The sequence below is a fragment of the Haemaphysalis longicornis genome, unplaced genomic scaffold (genome assembly GCF_048455015.1).
Source record: "Haemaphysalis longicornis isolate Haplotype H1 unplaced genomic scaffold, Haemaphysalis longicornis Haplotype H1 scaffold_35, whole genome shotgun sequence".
NCBI classification, from domain to species: Eukaryota; Metazoa; Arthropoda; class Arachnida; order Ixodida; family Ixodidae; genus Haemaphysalis; species Haemaphysalis longicornis.
Genome location: NW_027526352.1, coordinates 651245 through 672063, shown reverse-complemented (window position 1 = coordinate 672063; position 20819 = coordinate 651245). Strand labels below are relative to the sequence as shown.

General features: G+C 48.9%; 1 protein-coding gene across 1 annotated transcript in view; it reads left to right on the top strand.

Annotated features, from left to right (window-relative positions):
• LOC144177961 (nuclear exosome regulator NRDE2-like) overlaps positions 1–20819 on the top strand; it is a 76988-nt gene that overhangs the window by 10897 nt on the left and 45272 nt on the right. Inside the window, exons 4-6 of the mRNA XM_077705520.1 lie at positions 931–1098; positions 10118–10335; positions 19007–19220. Coding sequence (XP_077561646.1) covers positions 931–1098; positions 10118–10335; positions 19007–19220 — 600 coding nt within the window. The remainder of the gene's footprint in view (positions 1–930; positions 1099–10117; positions 10336–19006; positions 19221–20819) is intronic.

The window sequence follows — 20819 nt, the reverse complement described above, 5'->3', positions numbered from 1 at the left end:
TCAGCTTGATTCTACGTAGTTGCGGCAACATGGGAGGAACTGGGCTGTCACACCTGGATAGCCTCGAAAAGATCGAGACCAGCGTCTTTAATTCCATGTACTGGACGAAGAAGCAGGCCAAGATCAGTGATTTCCTTTCACGAAAATAAAGCAACCTGTTGCGTCGTTAGTGCGGAATTAGTTGTCATTCTTGAATGCCCCGATCGGTAAGTGGTCGTATGCCACAGGTGAGGTCTCACAGCCCATATTTTTATATCGAATTTTTCATATATCGAACTATTTCGCGATCCCTTTGGAGTTCGATATATCCGTGTTCGACTTTATATACACATGCATGCACACACACAGGCACATGCTCTTTTAACAATGGTACAATGGTGTGAAACAGGTGAGGTAAATCCGAACACTCTAAGAATGATTCACAATGAAGTTGTTCCCAGCAGAAGAAACACCAAAAGGTGAAAAAGACACAGGTAGCCCATGAATGGGAGCACTGCAAAATTGCATTGATCAAACTTCCTTTGCATCCACCGTGGAAGGAGTGAGGCAGTTACAGGGCACGGGCAGCAAAAGCCTGCTGTATCTTGACGAGGGTGTCTTGTTGAGACTGTGGGCGAGTGCATTCATTTATGGGCGCAATCTGAAAGGTGTATAAATGGATTAGCTTGCATCACTGCACTTCTCTCTACTCCTGCTGCCCTCTTGTGTTTTTATTTCGTTTCTTTCTTTTTCTTCGTCAGCCACGAAACATTCCCGCACAAGTGAGGGGTGGTCAGTGTAGGTGGGGCGTTTCCATCAGTGAATTCAGGCTGCGTACGCCAGGTCACTTTTCACGCCAGTTGTTTCCCCCTGGAGTTGCACCAGTGCAGCCCTGCTTTTCTTTGTCACGCACGGCCGGCAACAAAACCTGGTGGTCCTCCCCTGGTGCAGGCGTTTCCGATTCCTGCTGGGCTTTGCTGGGGAGGAGCGCTTCTCGGTCGACCCCCGGCCAGACAAGACGCTGCTGGCCTTCGACAGCCCCCCCTTCACCGAGCTGGCAGTCTACCCCAGGGGATGGCGCTGCGACACCCTGCCCCCCGGCTGCTCCTTCGAACCACGGTCAGTATCCCGCATTCGTTGGAAGGGGGCATGCGGTTGGGCAAGGGTGTACCCAAGGGAGCTGCTCTGGCGCCTCTTTTGTTCAATCTTTGAAATGAAGTTTATTCCAAGAAGCCGTCTGCGCGTGCAGTTTCGTTGGAAGGGGGCATGCAGTTGTGCAAGAGTGTACCCAAGGGAGCTGCCCTGATGCCTCTTTTGTTCGATGTGTAAATGTAGTTTAGTCCAAGAAGCTGTCTGCGCGTGCAGTTCTCACTCACCGCAATGGCTTAGCATGGCGATTCTCAGCAGCGGAGGGTTAACAAAATTGTTTGCGCCCTTTAATAAATTTTACCTTGCGGAAACAAGTTTTTAAATTCATGGGTTTCTGCAAGGTCCTTCATGTGGAATTACCGTGTACTCGTTATATCCCTGATTGGCTTTAGGCTGTCTCGTTAGAACAAGGTTTAATTGCAACGAACACCCAAATTAAAAGCTTGAAAACCTTTTGTGAAAGTACAGGAACTGCTCCACTTGCATCAAACTGTATTTCCATTATCTGTTGGGTGTATCCAACATCTCACCGATCTGCTGGAAAGTGCTCTTGAGCTGAAGTCTTTGTCGCCACGCCTGCAGTCACCTGTTAGGATACAGGACACGCAGCCACCAAAAGATTCAGCTGTGTGCAGACAACACGCACGGGGTCTTGGCGAAGGGGATTGATTGCATGAAGAACGGAGGCCCTGGTGGCATCGGTTAACGCTGCCTCCCTTACCGCGCCCCCTTCTTTCCCCCTGCAGTGTTCTGCCTCTGTTGTGCTCCATCACTCGTTAGGAGGGTATGCCTTTTATGGATCACTGTTACAGTGTACGGGACATTTTCTCGTCTTCCACATTGCTGTGCGACTGCGGAGTTACTTGAATGTTGCATATACCGTTCTGGTGTTTTACAAGCACTGTGCGCAGAGTGTCCGGGACTGCATGGAAGCGGCATCCCGTGGAACTTGCGGGAGTGCATGCGAGTTCTCTTCATAATATCGTGTTGTCAGAATTTCGACTAGGGGTGAGCGGATACGGAATAGTACCTTTCGAATCGGATATCGAATCGAATCGAATTCAGAAAGAAAGTCAAATATCGAATCCAATATCGAATGTAAATTTTTTTTTACAGGCCCCGATTTTTCATAGGTTTTTGTGCAAAAGCAGAAGCTGCTTCACATGTTCGGGAGATACAGTGTAGACCGCTTATAACGTATGTCGCGGGAGCCGCAAAAATCCGCACTATAAGCGGTACCGCACTATAACCAAAACACGCGCGAATTCAACCACATCGCCACCTATTTCTCAAGTCAACCTATATTTATCATCATTGAAACGCACAGCACTTAAAAACGAAGGCACGGTCTATATTTCGTGTTATTTTTAACATCAGCCGCTGCTGCAGGGCAAAAGCGCAGTCTCACAAACGGCGAGCGCGGCTTTAACTTCCGTTGTGTTTGTTTTGAGACCATGGCTGCGTTTTTAGCGTCTATGAACAGATGCCGCAAGACGTGATAAGACCGCCAGCGGGATTTTTTGTTTTTTTTTTTACCCCACCTTGTGTTCACGATGCCGAAGGCGGCTGCTTATCAGGGCAACGGAAATCTTCGGCTTCGCGCGGCTCGAATGTTCGGAAAGGGAAAGAGCGGTGGCTTATCAGCAACAACGTTCTAAAGCGTGAACCGCGTGGTAGATTTGGTATCACGAAAACGTGCAGTGCACGCCAGCGCGGATACAACTGGCGTGGTGTGGGCGGCGCGGTAAGAGGCGGCAACATGGCGTCGGCACTGGCCGTGAAGCGGTGCAGGCAGTTCCAGTAAGTTCCAGCGACCGTTTCTAACCGCTCGCTAAAATGCCGCACGGGGCGCAAGCGAAGATGCTCATGCAAGAAAGGAGCTAATAATGTGGGCAAAAAGTGGAATATATACTGCCATCCACGCTGCTTGTGAAAGCGCCCATCAAAAAATACCGCGGTGGTAAGCCTAAACATCTCTGGCGCGGCTAGCCGGCTCGGAGCGCTTCGAATCTCCCGCCATTAGGTGCGCGTCTCCCCATTGGTGCAAGTCGTCAGGCTCCTCCCACTGCCACGCGAAGAAGCCACCGCGAGCGCGGAATCGTCGACACGAGCACGAAAAAAAAAAAAAAAAAAAAAAACCTCATGCGCAACGCTGATGTGGACGATTCGTGCGCGAAAACGGGCCATGCGGTTCACGATTAATAAAAATAAACTTGCCGCGCGCGGATGGGGAGACTGTCGCTATCTTCCGAGATGCATCAAGCAAGGTCAGTTGTGGTTATCAGGTGCGCACGAACTAAAGGGTGCCTATTCGCGGGTGCCAGAGTCCCCGCGAATGGTCCGCGGGGACTCTGCCGAGAGATTCTGCCCTGATCGGTCGCCTCGGGATGCCTCCCCTGCTCCCGCGGCCGTGATGACGGATATCGAGGTCTGAGCCCAGCGGCTAGAGCGAGCGACAGGAGCCACTGTCTCCCCGCGAGCGATAGTCGTGTTGTCTGGTGTATGCACTGTATCTGCCAGGCAATAAAGCGTTACTTTGGATTGCCGGAGCCTGTCTACCGCATGTGAGTACCCGAACCCGTGCGTGAGTCTTCGGATTCCGCAGGGCTAGTGTACGGCGCGTAGCGTTCTCTAGCAAAGCTAGCCGGGGTCCTCTGCTATCCCGTACGTTAGCCCCACAGCGGTTACGTTATAAATGGTCTACACTGTATGACGGTTTTTTTCAACCCGGAGAACGCACTTTTAAACTTGCATTGGCGGTACTCCCGGAATCCGGAGTGGGCACAATATGCATTTGACAAAAAAAAAGAAATGACTTGCACTGAAGTTGCAGTGCTGCAACCATAGGCAGTGACTATATGGTACCTCGAAACTCAGAACTGAGGACTTTGCAAGCATGACGCGAAAACACGGCATAGCCCCAATCATGGGCCACGATGAGGCACTTCGGAAGCACATGGGTAGCGTGGGGCGGTAACTAATATGTAGTGGGGGGAAAGCTCGCGCCACAGCACGCCCATGTGGGAGATGACTTTGGGACTTGCCGTGGGAGCAATTTCAGGGCTCACTCCTCTTTAGTGGATGGTTTTTACGTCACTTTGGTGCTTCATCTCTAAAAGCAGTCCTGTAGAAGATTTGGTCGCCAACAGTGTCAGGGAGCAAATCCACAAGCACGAAAAAGGGAGAGCCAGCCAGTTTGTGAGCAGTATAGGCTCTAAAGTAAGATCAATAACCTCGGGACAGCACAGCGGTTTGAGATAGGTGGCAAGGCAGTGGAAGTGGTAAGCGAATAGTATATCTACTTAGGCCAAGTTGTGACCCCAGATCCAAACCGTTAGGCAGAGAATTAGAAGGATAAGAATGGGGTGTAGTGCATTCGGCAGGCATTCTCAGATAATGAATGCCAGCCTACCGTTGTCCCTGAAGAAGAAAGTGTATGACAGGTGCATCTTACCAGTACTCACCTATGGGGCAGGAACTTGGAGGCTCACTAAGAGGGCTCAACTTCAATTCAGGACGACTCAGCGGGCAATGGAACGGAAGATGTAACATTAAGGGACAAGAAGAGAGCGGAGCGGGTCAGGGAAGAAACGCATTTTGAGGACATATTAGTAGGAATTAAGAAGAAATGGACGTGGGCAGGGCATGTAATGTGAAGGCAAAATAACCGTTGGTCATTAAGGGTAACAGAGTGGGTACCTAGAGAAGGCAAGCGTTGCAGGGGGTGGCGGAAAAAGTTAGATGGGCAGAGGAGATCAACGATGATAAGTTGGGTGCAGTTAGCACAGGACCGGGATAAATGGAGATCTATGGGAGAGGCCTTTGCCCTGCAGTGGGTGTAGAGAGGATGATGATGATGATGATGATATACTCTCTCTCTATCCCAATTTTTTGAATGGGCATCCCTTAAGACACCCAGGAGCAAGGTGGTTTACCTGATGTGGCCGTAGAACGTTTGAAGCTGGAATTTTTCGATGTGCACCTGCCCAAATGAATGTTTCCAACCGTGACAGTGAGGCATGCAGGGCATCGTGCGTTTTAACCGTAGGTGAGATGAACAGCATTATCTACAAACTTGTCCCCAGCTAGCAAAACACTAACAAAATGCCATCGTTCCTACTCCTTAGGGCAATTTTTTACATTTTGCATGGAATCAGGAACAAAGCTGTTTGAGTACAAACAGAAGGGTGACGTTTGAACTCTACATTGCACCACCCTCCACATTTCAGTGAAGTTAGCGCCAAATTAAGTGATGTCCCTCAACTTCTTTAGAAGTTCCCTGTGATCACCCTGCTATATCAAACGCTGGCTTTCATGGGAGCCGGATGACATGCACCCCACAGAAAGCAGTTGCAGTCATTTTAAATTTGGTCTAATACAGGCAAACGCGGTTACATCGAACTCACGAAAAAACGCCGATCAGTTCGATGTAGAGGATAATGCGGACATAAGCAAGCTAAGGAATTGGGCGTCATAGAAGCACGTAGCATTCGTAAAAACACTTTATTTGGTGAAACTGCCTCGCTTTCGCACGAAACAGTCCTGAATGTTCTACTTGAGCAACCTCACTGCATGAGGCAGTGCACACTTCTCCACACTGTCTAAAGGGTCGGAGCTGAGGCCGCAATCATTCACAGTTGCTAAGGAGCGCCAGACTAGTGCGAGTGCACCAATCACTTCGGATGTTGTGGCCGAAGAATGGTCGTTGCTTTCCTCCTCATTGCACACGCTTTCACTTGCGCTCGGTACGACGTCAACAATGTAGTCTTCCAGACTCTCCTATGGTGGTGACACCACCATCCACGCTCACAAACTCACTGACTTGATCTGGCAATGGTGTCTGGAATTCTTGACAGCTCGCTCCACTCTTTGGTAACTTTCGTGGTGGCTTCGTTGCACCCGTGATTTTCACCCATCACCGTGTGGGCAAGATGGGCCCTGGCGGGCCAAAGTGGGATACAGGGTGTTTGTTGCCCCACGCCCGGAAATGACCCATCCAAAATGCCCCAGCGAGGTTCGCGGCGTCTACGAGGGAGACGCTGCAACGGGTTCGACTCACCGACGAAGGCGACGACAGGCTCCAAAGGACCAGGGCGAACCAGGAGGTTTATCGGCCGAGTGGTGCAGCGCATACTATCGCCCTGACAGGGCTAAGAACTGCACTGTATGAACGCGCGCCTCAAGGCCGAGCCTCAAGCGGGCCGTGACGGCTGAGGTGACACGGGGGCTGCTGGCGAGGTTGGACTAGCCTACCTTGCACGTCCGATTGGGGTCTGGGGTCCTGGTCCGGACGGGTGGCGGCGAGGGTGCGGGTGAGCCGCGATCCCCCACGTTCCCTACACTCTATCCTCCATCTCCTTTCCGAGCGCCCGAGCCAAGAGCAAGAGATAGACCCGCGGTGCGGGCGCGCCGCGGGCGCACCGCGCTTATAAGGCGCGGGGGAGAGGAGGCAGGTTCCCGGGTGAGGAAGAGCGACAGTGGCGGTGGGACAGTTGGTGCCCGCCGGTGCATCGGCCCACGAGGTGACCTCCCAAGCGGCACGGGAAAGTGCGCTTGTTCGAAGGTCGCGCTCGCGGGAGGAGGAAAGGGGATCTAGCGGATCCCCACAACCGGCACGCACAAGCCGGCAGATTTGAAGCGGGTGGTTTCTTTCGTAACACCTGCCCAGAACCTACTTCCAGAAGATGTTCTCAGGAATCTCGTGCATGACGGGGACGTCTGAATTCTGACCAAGTTCGATTTACGATTGCCATCTTCGTGATGAAACGCAGATTTGGCCACTTCATGCTAGCTGGAGCCACTAAATCAGCCTTTTTTGAGTGACACTGGCACTAGCCACCACATTCACACTTTCGGAAAACCCCGCAATGTGGGAACGCTGCAAACGTGAGGAATAGCAACAAAAAAAATTGGCCGCGTATCTGCTCCTTTCATTGCAAATGTCGACAAAAGATGTTACTCTTTGTCGACATTTCGTGAGTAAATTCCTCCCTTCACTTTCCCGCTCAGCTCTCATGCTGTTAATATTCTGTCGCGCTCCTCCCAAGGTAAAGATGCCAAAGATTTGCTTAAATCATTTTAAATTTACCGCGTTCCACTGCTCCAGGCCGGATGCCTCAATGCCAGTGCTGCCATATGTTGGAGATGTGCATGAATCGAGGCACCCTACTTCAACATTTATAGAACCATGTTGCCCTACTCCACGTGCATTCCAAGCAGAATGCAGAACCTATCGAGTGGAACCTTTCGTAACTGTTGCCACTTGATTTCTTAAAATGCCGCAAGAAGCTATAGTGGCGCGGCCAACAGCAGGCGACAGTGTGATTTTTTTTTCAGAAGTGGTTGTAGCATTTTATTTCCCAAAAATGAAGCATCTATGATTTTTTTTATAAACGAACACAGTATATATCCCTTGTGTACTAATTTCTTGTCTCATATTTGCGTAATGTCTTGTTCTTCTTCACCAATGTTGACAAGTATGAACATTTAAACCGGGCTTAGACATTTAGATTTGGCTGTGAGTATATCAGACTATTGCTCAGACCTCGTTTCACTCTGGCCGGGTGGCTGAATCAAGTCACAGACAGACAGCCAGACCAAAACTTCTGGGTTTAAGTAGCCCAAGAAAGACTATCGTCTTTAAAAAGCATGGCGGGCGCGCCAAGATCCATTTTTGCAAGGGGGGTGTGGCAACGTCCCGCCCTACTCAGCACAATGGCGCAGTCACAATAGGGAGAGGGAGGTGAGGGAGGGAAATGGCCGCCTACTGGCTTTATTCTGGCTTTAGTAGCCTCTATTTTCTTTTAGATACTTTTGTTTGGCGCTCTTTGCCCCAGCCGGCCTTGCGCCAAAAAACTCCAACAATTATCATCAATCATCATCGCCTGCTGCCCGTGAGGGGCCAAACTAAACCACTTTGAGGGGTGTGCCGGCAGAATTTCTCCCCCGCCCTGAGGGAAAGCCAACTTGCGGGGAGGGGCACTTTGGCGGCATTTTGCGTTCCATATACCGTATTTTTGTGCCTACAACCCGCCCCTGCGTATAATCCGCACACCCACTTTCGGCCCGCTGGAAAACAAAAAACAAATCCTCCCGCATTGCGCACACATTTGATACAGGAAAGGCTGCACCAAAGCTACTGCCCAAGCAACACATCGCATATAATGCGGACAGAACAAGTGTATGTTTGGCAAGTAGAATACACTGCCTGCAAGGCGAAAGTCACAATTCACTAATAAAACTTTGTTTAAGTAAGAGCGCGCTCGTCCTTGTTTTTTCTTCCTTGTCCTTGTATGTTTTGCGCAATCGCTGCCATGGAAGGCTTAGCCAGTGTTGCTGCATAGGAGCTTCACGGCATAACGCGCATTGCCATGAAGCTCCACTAAAAGAAAAACCCGCGCGTATTATCCACACCCCTACTTTGCCACAGAAATTTTCGCATTTTTGGTGCGGGTTATACGCGCAGAAATACGGTATCAGTTGTTGCTGGTATGTTTGTTCGGTGTAAGTGTACTTTTTGCTGTATATTCTCATTGTAAATGAGAATATGAGCAAAACCTAAAGAAGACGGCTTACTTGACATGTCTTAGATCTATACTAGGCTATGCCTGTGCCGTATGGGATCCCTCCAAAGTCACACTGTCTGACGGACTTGAGAAAATTCAAAACCGGGCGGCTGGTTTCGTCTTGGGACGGTGCAAGAGGGGAGATAGTTGCGCTCAGATGAAAAACGAACTTGGGTGGGAGCTGCTTTCCTCGCGACGACGAAAATTGGGGTGAAAATTCTTTTTTCAGATGCTTCGCAATAAAACAGTAATTAACAAAGAAAAATACTACAAAGAACCTCATTACCGTTCACATAGAACTGACCATGTTTTCAAAATAAGGGAATGGTGTACCAGGACAGACCTACTCGCTAAGTCATTTTTTGTAAGAACCATTAAAGGGACCCTGCAACACTCTTTGAGCAGTGCAAGTAAACCTGCGCAACGTTTAGATTACACTGCCAGGAATACCTGAGCCAAATATTACACGTGCACGTGAAGCGGTGAAAGACGCAGAAAAACAAACCGCTCTCCCTTCAGTTGTCCTCATTATGCATGGCCTGAGGGACGTCACATAGGCCATGGCTGCCCGATCGGCTGTCACTGGTCAACTTCGCGGGTAGATTCTCCCATTTCCGTCGTCGTCATCGCTGTGTAAGAAACTCTTCTATGCCTGAACCTGTAGGCACAGTTTTGCCGTTTCTTATGTGTTTTGAGTGCGCGCGGAGTTTCAGTGATGAGCTCAATACTTCCCTTTCAACGGGACCACTCGACTACAAACGTTTATTGCTTCAAAAACGCCCTACCAGCCCGAGCGCGCACTTGCGAGCAGGCACCCATGCCTGCTTTTTTGTGGCACCAGACCGGAAATAGGCCCCTCCGCGTTGCGGAGAAAAAGAGAAAACTACCCGGCATGTGATATATCGAAGGCCGCCGAAGAGAACGCCACGAGCCGCCCCCCTCTCCGGGAGAGAGCGCACAGCTTTCGTCGGGTTGCCCGCGGTCGAGTTGAGAGGGAACGATTATGCGTGATTTCTCATCGCGCGTAGTTTCGTTAATTGTGAACGGATTTTCATAATTCTTGCGGGAGGAGATTTCTGGGACAATAGACTTTATCTCAAAATACATTACTAGTAGTCGATGGCAAATGTTGCAGGGTCCCTTTAAAGAGTGGGACAGGTTGTCTGAGGCGCAAGTGTGCTGTAAAAATGGATATTTGTTTATGTCCATGATGTAACCCTCTTGCTGTAGTGCCTTTGGGCAATGTGGGGTAATCTCTGAATAAAGAGTAAAGAAAGAACCGTGTCCAGAAATAGTTCGATATAGAGGGACAATTCGATGTAAGCGGGTTTGACATGATCGGGTTCGACTGCAGAAGCATTGCAACAGACTGTCTGATGGGAAATTTACCCGAGTCGAGCGCTGCGTGCCACGTCTGCGTGCAGGAAGAAGCGGCAGTTCCGGCGCTACTGGCACCCGAAGGCGTGGAAGGCCCCGTGCGTGTCAGCCAACCTTGCACAGCCCCGGCTGGTGTTCGCCCAGAGCGAGCGGGACCTCGCGTACGTGCCCGTGCGTGACCTCCTGCCCTTGACGAGGACCCCGGGCGACGAAGGGGTCGACCCGTTGCGCATCCATGACGCCTCCACCCGAAGCTACCTGCAGGGTGAGCGGCCCTCTGTCTTCTCCCCTTGTGGTGGCCTTCTTAATAAGGATACTTTTTTTTTTGCTTTCCAACCAATTTTGACGAAACTTCATGGGCTTGTTCAGTTTCTTTACCTGATTTCAAATATCTAATTAGTTTCGATGTGAGGTAACTAGTTTCCGAGTTAATTAAAAATTTTCCTTGATTGTTCTTAAGAACAATAGGAAAAAAACTATTCAACAAAACATTGCCAGCAAGACATGAATAGATACCAGAGGTTGTGGATAATGAAATGTGGGAAGCAGTTTTTTTCGTTTTGCAATCACGTACAAGGTTACATCAATTCTAACTTGTAGGTTTGAACTGCGTCTGGTAACCAATTAAAAGTAACGCTAATTAGACAACTACGAAAATGCAAAAGTTCCTTCCCATATGGCATGGTTTAAACACTGAGCTTCACAGCGCAAAAGAAATGATCTTCCTAGCTGCACTACATGCTGGGATGTACCTCTCGAGAACTTTGTATCGCTGCGATACGACTTGTGGCGAAAACGGGGGCAGTTATGGAAAAATAATTATTTATTCCATTGTTGAAATCCGGTCTCTATGGCTTTTATAAGTACCTGGTACTGTTTCACGTGTGGAGTTTTTGGAGGAAAAACTTTGCAAATCAAGGGAACAGTGATACGTAAAAAATGCTTCTTTGGGCAATTTTTTGGTCCCCAAAACCCATGTGCCCCCTAACAGGGGACACTGCTCTTAAAAGAGCTCTTTTTAATTTGCAAGTAAACTCTGTGAAACTTTCCACTCTTGCTACTTTTTCCCCACTGATTTGCCATTATTTTTTGAGTCGGTCAACTAGTTCCCGAGATCATAAGAGATAATTGGTCATTTCTGGAGGCGCAATAGACAAAACAGTGTTGGCCATAACACTGTAATCTCTACACTATGAATCCTGGTGAGTGCAATAACAGAATCGGGTTTTTGATGCACCGCTTGGACCTAACGTTGCAGCTCGTTAAACTTTGGTGGCACCAGTGGCGAGGAACCATTTCGAGTGCCCAAGTTTAATGAGCTGAACGATTAGTTCCAAGCGGTGCATCAAAAACCCGATCCTCTCATTGCATTCACCCGGGTTCATACTATTGAGAAATCTAAAGATTACAGTTTTATGAATAGCACTGTTTTGTCTGTTGTTCGTGCAAATATGACCAATTATCTCGGATTATTTTAAAAACTTATTGACTCACTCAAAATACAGTGCTATATTCGAAATCAGTGGGGAAAAAAGCAGCAAGGCCGGCAAGTTTTACAGAGTTTACTTAAAAATTAAAAGGAACTGTTTTAAGAGCAGCGTCCCCCGTCAAATGAGGCCACGAAGGCAAAAGGAAAGTTTCACTCCTCGGAAGGGTGGCTTTGTCCCAACAACAGCGAGACCATTTTTATCCTGAGGTTCAAACAAATAGTGGAGTTGCTTAGGAAAACAGGTGAACAGAGAGGAACCGTGCCACTTTCTGCCAATCGCTCCGCGATGTCAGAGAATCCTGTTTGTGCGAGCGGAGGCCACCGACCTAATAGGCCATTGCCAAGAAACAAGACTGGGCAGTTGCAAGGGGGCCTCTACTTTCGCGTGACCGTATCACTTATCCGCTAATGGGTGCTACAGTGCTGATGGCCACGTTTGTGGACCTGGGCTGTATAACGTCGGTGTAGCTGTAAATTTGAGCTTTTCAGTACGTCTTGTGTCTAATTAAGGCTTGGGTTTGGGCTAGTTGGCTACACATCATTTGAACAAGCAGTGCACGGACGCGGACGACAGAACGGAACAAAGACGGTACAAACGCCGGTGTGAACTAACTGGGAGATGCACGTTAAAGGATTGTGAAGAACGGACAGAGGAACGGCGTAGAAGGAATGAATCTAACCAAGGTCCGCATCCTTGCGCTGTTTGTTCAAACATCTTGTGTCGTTAGGGTTAGAAAAACCAGTTGTTTTGTGGCTCGAGCGGAGCTATCGGAGGCTAGTTCTTTCAAGTGGGACGCAGTTGTAGTTTCCCTCCAGGGACGACCCTTTTTAACCACTTAAGTGCCCTACTTGCCTTTGGCCTTGTGGCGCCAACCAACCACAGCACGTGTGCTCCTAATCATGCCTGCTGACGTTGCAGCCATTGTGACTCCCCACAGGCAGGAGACAGAAGACATTTCTTGCAGGAAGCTGTGCTCGATTTTCTCGCTAAGGGGGGACACTGGTCTTAAAACAACTTCTTTCAATTTTAAAGTCAGTCTTGCTGCTTTTTTCCCACTGATTTCAAATATACCATTGTATTTTTAGTACGTCAATTAGCTCGTACGATAATTAATTAGCCATGAGGAGAGATAGACGGAACAGTGTATGTCATAAAACTGTAATCTTTATATTTTCCTATACTATGAACCCTGGCGAGTGCAATAAGAATCGGGTTTTTTTGATGCATCGGAGCCATGAAGAGAAAATACAACTTCGTTTAATTTGAAAGAACTAGGATTCAGTATCACACTCAGCTCCATTACAGCCACAAAAGATGTTTTTTTAACGAAAAAAAAGCAAGAAGTATTTAAAAACTTTCAAATTTTGCGCCACAGTGACGTTATGAGCAAGAATGACGTCATCCGGGCCAACAATAAAACATAATTTTCAGTGCGTTAACTGCACGTTAGCATTCAAGTGATGCGGTCAAATGGAACTAGAGGCCCCATTACAGGCGTCCAGTCATGTGTCGTCGCGACAAGTCAGTTAGGCGGCCGCCCATCGCACAAACAAGGTTCCGTGACGTCTTAGAAAAGTTGAGGGAAATTGGCTATGGGGGTCGCGACTGTTTCACACGTTTTCTTTAATATCTCCGTTATTTGTTCGAAGATTGCGAAGATATTGGTATCATTGTTATCGGGACTAAGCAGTCTTTCTAATAAACCCAACTTGTATTTTGTCTTCGCGGCTCCTTTAAGAGAAAAGTGTCAGAAATTATTTAAAAAGTAACTTTTACGTTTTGTCCCGCACAGAAGCGGCATTGCGTAATAGTGCAACTTTGCTCGCAGGAAAGTGCAATTGACAGAATTGAGGCACTGCACCCTCAGCCTTCTGGCATGCTAACTGCTTTTCTGACTGCAAGGCTCTGTCGTCTTGTTGGAGCCACTCAAAGCCCGTGCTTAGCTAGGTGCTTAAGGAATCAAGCGCTGCAGTTGGAGCAAACTTTTCCTTGTAAAAAGGAAAGCCCAGAAGGAAAATTTCCTCTTCATTGTGCACTTCTAACCAGAATTTTGGGATTGTGATTGAGATTATCACTGGTTGCTACGTGCTTGGCTTTTCTGCATAGCTTTGGGGAAGCACGGTAGAGCCAGCACACACAAAAAACCGGGGCCACTCTGTAAAGCCCCAACTGCCTCGAGGAAAGGCAACTTCCAATTTCAGTGAGTGAAAATACTAGTGCACCCCAAGGTACGTATGGTAGCCTACTTTGGCAAGGGATACTATGCATGCCACCCTGATACTATGTGGGTGGCATCAAGCATCAGTCAGTTAATGCGGATTCAGTTTCTTCATCGTCATCATAACCACCCTTGCCACAGTCATCATCAGCTGGCAAGATCCGTCAGGGCGAAAGGCCTCTACACTTGAGCTCCATCCGCTTGGGCTGTAATTCCATTCCTTACCTCCGAATTTTCTTATTTAGTCCCTCCTTGGTGTTATTGGCCTTCTTCTGCAAGACCTGTCTCTCGAGATCCACTCTCTTACCCTATGGGGGCCCACTGGCTGTCACTTCTTCTCACTACATGGCCAGCCCAAGGTCATCTTATTCTTTCCTAATTTGAGCTGTGACATTGAAAACAAAAAGCAAAGGCTACAAGTTTCGATAAACATTGTGCAGAAGAACGTGTACAGGCTTGACAACTGTGGTCGCAGTGTGCAGCTTTAGAGTGCGGGGTATGAAGGCACGCACTTTTGCTGAATTTGCCCTAATTAGAAGTATATCCGGCAGCGTGACTTGGGTTGCTGCATAGGCGTCCTCTCTTCCCGACTTCTACAGTGGACGCGCTTGATGGCTGAAACGCCATGCTGAGAGTCGTAATCGTGGGCGACAGAGTGTGCAGCTCTGAACGCACTCAGGGGCATCTGATGTTGCAGCCATCGCCACCATCATCGTCCTCACCTAGCTTGTGTCTCCCACAGGACAGGAGCCTCTGTGTGCTCCTTTAGTCTTGCCATCCCCTGTTCCACTCTTTGCCCCTGATTTCTCCTGGCGTGTCCCTCGACTAAGTCGATGGCCTTCCCCTTCTCGTAGTGCTGTCCTTCTCGGCAGCCACCCTGTCGGTCCATGGGTGGCCGCTCCTCTGCCACACGTGCCCAGCCCCAGTCCTCTTCTTCCCATTCATTTCAGCCGGGACGCCCTCCAGCCAAGTTTGTTCTCTTTTTTGGGAGGCTTGTTCCCCATCTTTTAGAGTTAATGGCAACTATGTATGTTATTCGCAGCATGTTTACAAGAAGTATTCAGAACATTGGAGTGGGAACAGGTGGGAGTAAGGGTTAATGGAGAATACCGCAGTAACCTCAGATTTGCTGATGACGTTGCCTTGCTAAGCAACTCGGGGGACGAATTGCAAAGAATGCTTTCCGCACTGGGCGAACAGAGTAGAACCGTGGGCCTGAAAATTAATCTGCAGAAAACCAAAGTAATGATCAATAACCTCGGGAAAGCACAACAGTTTGAGATAGGTGGCGAGGCAGTGGAAGTGGTAAGCGAATATATCTACAGTTAAACCTCGTTATAACGAAATTGAAGGGGTGCCGCGATTTGCTCGTTATAGCCAATATTTCGTTATAGCCGTAGCCGACATTTACTGCAAATATTATGCATTGTACAGACCTACAACAAAAAGCGGGCGAAATAGCATCTTCTGCACGGCGATAGTCAGTAAAATACATTCCAGAGGTAAAAAGGAAAAGTCACGAACCTACTTTATTGCAGTTCAAAACTGGTATTTCAAACAGACTTGGCTACGAAGAAGTCCGTAATTGGACATTGATGCAGCTTCCTGATGTGAGCGATGACTCCCTCAGCTGCGGCCGCTACGTTCACCTTCGCCGCCCTCATGCGTGCCGAAGTAGCGACGCAGCACTTCCACCACATCTAGTGCCTCTGACGCCGTCCTTAGCGCTTCTTTTCAAGCCATATGCAACAGCGCTGACGATGGACTCTCGGTTGCTCAGGATGGTGGACAGCGTACTCGTCTACACGTGTCTCTTGCCACCTTACCACGGAGTGCACCTTACCTTCCTCCGCGCCCGATGTGACGGCTTTTATCATAGCCGTCTTCTGTTCAAGCGTGATAGTCTTCCGCTTTCGCTTCCCGCCTGTTGCACTCGCATTGTTGGAATCACGCCGGCAGTACGATAAAAGACAAGGCTGAAGACTGCCAAAACCCACGCACACACAACTACGCCATACTACGCAGCGACGTCGGCGATACGAACAGGGGAGGAGAGAAAAGAGGGGGGGGGGAGGGGGAGGAAGGCGACGCAACCGCGCGCGCCGTGTGCATTGGGGTTTTTCTCGGGCTCACCGCGGATAGTCCGCGGATTCCCCGAAGCCATAGGGATACGTGGGAAAATCAAACGTCGGACTGCTTCTCGGGGAGCCCGCAGTGAGTCGGACACTGTAAATCGAAGGGCCCCATTGTCTGCATGCCGTGCGCAGCGAGAGGAGGGTGGGGGCTTCGCGGGTGCAGCGTCCGCATGGCGCGCCAGCCAGCTTCGCGCGCGTGGCAGGAGTTTTGAACTGCTAATACAGTTGCCGCGTCATGCACTGTCTCAAATCCGCGTTGCGCACTGTTGTAAAATTAGCTCAAAATTTGATTTCTCCACGAAATTTGTTCGTTATATCCCGTAACGGGGAAATTTTACCTCGTTAAAACGAGGTTTTAAATACATTGGTTTCTATGGGGACTTTCAAGGGGAATTGCGATTTGCTCGTTATATCCATTATTTCGTTACAGCCAGTCTCGTTATAACGAGGTTTAACTGTACTTAGGCCAAGTTGTGACCCCAGATCCCAACCATGAGGCAGAGATAATTAGAAGGATCAGAATGGGGTGGGGTGCATATGGCAGACATTCTCAGATAATGAATAGCAGCCTACCATTGTCCCTGAAGAAGAAAGTGGAAGATGATAGTGTCACATTAAGGGACAAGAAGAAAGCGGAGTGGGTGAGGGAACAAACGCGTGTTAAGGACATATTAGTAGAAATTAAGAAGAAATGGACTTGGGCAAAGCATGTAATGTGAAGGCAAGGCAACCGCTGGTCATTAATAGTAACAGAGTGGATCCCTAGAGAAGGCAAGCGTTGCAGGGGGCGGCAGAAAGTTAGATGGGCAGAGGAGATCAAGAAGTTTGAGGGGATAAATTGGTCACAGTTAGCCCACGACCAGGGTAGTTGGAGATTGATGGGAGAGGCCTTTGCCCTGCAGTGGGCGTAGATAGGCTGGTGGGGATGATGATGATGATGATATGTGGATCCCAGGCAACACCTCCATAGTTTAGGATTGTTCGCGTGCAGGAGCACCGCCACCTGTGCAACATCGCCTGCTGCCGTGTCAGCCGCTTTCCAGTGGGAGCGCTGGGGGTGCCTGGGGCCTGTCTGCTGGCCATGCCACGGATCAGCTGAGAAGCTAAGCTTCCCAGGGGGGCTAAGCACGGAGGCATAAAGCGGCCACCTTGCGAAAGCTGCCCAAACCTTACAAATGCTTCGCATAGTTTTTGTGAATGGCTGCTGCTCGGCGGACGGCACTGCAAGTGGCAGCACGCAGAAAGGCCGGTGAGCAGGAAAGGGGCCGTTTTATTACGATCAGCTGACTAGGGGGATTTCACCGGAGTTACTTGATAGAGAAGTTGCAAAACTCCCCGTGGGTCCCATAGATCAAAAAGCGGCCGTAGGATTGGTCCACTGTTTTGGATTTTTCCGTACAGTGGCGCCATCTTTTGGTGAGAAAACAGAATATACAACGTGCCTCGCCGCTCTACGACTGAGGGGGAAAATGGTATTTTGGGGGCGTACATGCATTTTTTGCGCTCAAGGAGCCCATTGGGTTCAACCATGCAAGTGTTTCATATGTGTTCGGAGCCAGAGTAGTTAAAAAAAATGCCAGAAGAAATCGATTTTGTAGAATTCAAATTTGGCGCCCTTCGAAGACCGCCTCATAGTCTCTACAATGGCAGAAAGAGGGCGTCAGGAGTTCGCTAGTAGTAGGAGTTCCTGTATAAACATCCCCCTCGCGAGGGGCACAATCAAATGCAGAGCATTTCCGGGGGCGCACGACATTAAGTAGTTTGCGTTACGTTAATGTTGTTGCACTTGTGGCAACTGCTGACGAGAAAGCGCTCGTCAGCAGTAATTTGAATGAGTCAACGATATAAGGCGCGTTGGTAGCGTCCGATTCCGTGTCGGCTTTGTGGCGTTGTGGGAAGCGCACCATGTACATTGCGTTCTGCCCGCAGGGTCGAGGGATCGAAACCGGGCGCCGGAATAGTATTTTCTTTTTATATAGTAGGGAGGGGTGCGGTGCGGACTACGGACGCCAACGCCGGTGACATCGTGAGTTACTGAAATGCTCTGCATTTAAAACAAATGCGACCATGTGCTCACTGAGATGCGTCGTCGCTTGTGCACTGTCCTCTGCTGCGCGTCATCTGCGGTCTTCTGACGGAGAAAAAAAATAGTTAGAAACTCGCCTCGACAGCTTTCCACAAACTTGAAAAGATAACTTAGAACCACTGGATCAACTACTGGATTAGCTTTGACGTATCAGTTCCTGTCGGCAGAGCGACGATTGCAAATTTAGTACCTCAGGTCGGACCGATGTGCCCACACAACTGCCAATTGGTCGAGGCAGTTGTGCAGACGCAGAAGCGATCGGAACATAATAAGTGGAGTTAAAAAGGCAATGAGTAACCACTGAAAGTACAACAATAAAGAAATCTGCACCTTTGAAGTAAAGTTTTACGTTAAATGTCAGTTTGAATATTTATTGTGTTTTTTGGATAGTGCAGGTGATGGCCACGGTAATTAAAGATAAGATAATTAGTCATTTTTGGAGGAGCAATACATGGAACAGTGTTGGTCGTAAAGCTGTAATCTTTATATTTTCCAATACTATGAACCTTGGTGAGTGCAATAAGAGAATAGGTTTTTTGATGTATCGCTAGGAACTAATTTTAGAGCTCGTTAAACTTTGGTGTTTGAAATGGGCACTCAAAACGGTTCCTTGCAACTGGTGCCACCAAAGTTTAATGAGCTGCAATATTAGTTCCTAGTGATGCATCAAAAAGCGATTCTCTTATTGCACTCACCAGATTACAGTTTTATGACCAACACTGTTCCGTCTACTGTTTGACCAAAAAAAAACTAATTATCTCTAATTTTCTTGGGAGCTAATTGACCGACTCAAAAAATGATGCCACATTTGAAATCAGTGAGGAAAAAGCAGCAAGGCTGACAAGTTTCACAGAGTTCACTTTAAAATTAAAAGAAGTGCATATGGTGGCGCCACCGTATGCATGATACAAAGTTAGGGGGGTGCGTTTTTTGATGCGGAGTTTCGGAAGTCCCTGCATCAAACAGCTCTGGACTTCACTGCATCACATGGCGGCTTGACCATGCAGGGCTGGGCGCTTCTTCCCGGCCAGAAGGAGGGGAAGTCGACTCGAGTCGGCCGTTGGAGCTGCTGTGCCCCGAGGCGGCCGCCAAGCAGCGCGCCCTGTCTACGAGGCTGCAGGCGTCTCCCGAGGACGAGCAGGCCTGGCTGGAGCTGACCGCCTTCCAGGACGAGTTTGTGGCCGCCCTGGAGGAGGCCTCCGGCATGCGGCGCACCCTCGGGTCGGTGTCTGCTGCACTCGTTGCCGTCTTTGGACGGCAACCTCCTGAGGGAGAGGCCGGCTGGCAGTTTCGTACCAATGTTCTGTAGTAGTGTCTAGGCTAGCAGCGCTTCAGCAAGCATGCCGTCTTGCACGGATTAGCAAGGGTATGCGGTATAACGCCGTAGATACGTTCTCGGTTCGTGCGATTTCCCAGTTAGTACGCTCTCAATTGCGAATATACAAAATGCCCCGTAGTACGTTTCGTACCGGATTGCACGTTTTCCTGGGTAGAACACTTTTCTCTCACATTTCTTTTTTTTAAACGTATCAACGAAGTTCTACTGTTGTAGCTGGAAATTTCGCTAGTCTGCCGTCCGAGGCCTTCGGCGAGGTCCTTTTGACGATGAAAGCTTCGGGAAGACGGCACACCAGGCGACTGCAGCGCCCTCTGAGTGAATTGACACTTTTTGCAAAAACTAAATAGGGTAGTTGTTTTGATGCCTTTTTGTGACAATATTATTACGTTCCATGCTTTTTTGGGTCTGAACAAGTTCTTTAGAATTTTTCAGCTGTGAACGGCACTCTTGGCGCCTCTGATCGTCTGCCCAGTGCCAAGTGCAGATGACCACGGATAAAAGCAGCGGGCAAGCAGACGGCACCACTTTCCCACTTATAATTGCTAGAAAAAAAATAATTCCGGTGAGAAAAAGTTAGCAAACGAAAAAAATTCGCAATAAAAAATTATTATAACGGAAATTTTATCCATAAAAAGGCCCTAATGGCAAATGCAGTGAGTGCACTGCAAGCTGCACTAAGAGGGTGGACTAGTGTGCTGTTTTTTTTTTTGACGTGCTTTCATCGCCACAGCAGGACACTGTTGCAATGCAAAACTGGCCCAGACAGCAGACGAGCCACATTTCGAGGGACTATGGCAACGGTGTCGGCAGAACCGACCACAGCCGAACAATTGCCTCCTTTCCCCCACGATGTAGTGGGTTTTCCCCCCCTCAAAACAAATCCTGCCAACGCCCCTCGCATGGCCTGCCAACCGGCTCAAGAGGTGTCTCCTGTGGCACCAAGAAAACGACAGTGCTGTCTCGAACAACCACTTCATTTTGTTGTATTAAAGGAGCCATGAAGACAAAATGCAAGCCTGGTTCATTCAAAAGACAGCCTCGTTAGAATCATGCCGACACCACTTTTAACGTAAACTTCGCTCAAATAAGCTACATAACTAGGAAAAAAAGGGAATGGCCATGCGACCCACTCGCTCATTTTCCGCAACAGAACCTGTGATGTCATACCAGCTGTGCAATTGGCGGAGGCCGGCAAAAGCAAATGCGAATTAGGCAGAGCTCATAAGCTTGCCAAACGAGCTATTTGCGCCTAAATGTAGTGCATATCCATTTTACAGCAGTAAGAATGGTGCGGTAAACAGCAAAAGTTACGAAAATACACATAAACATAGAAGTACCGATGCGCACTGCTTTTGGTACTGCGCACACTATGCTTGGTTTAGCTGCACAACACTGCGGAGCTTTGGGATTGTTCTGTACGACGCTAGCTGATTGGCGTAAGCGACGTTGCCTTACGTGACCCTGTTTGTCAAGCATACCCC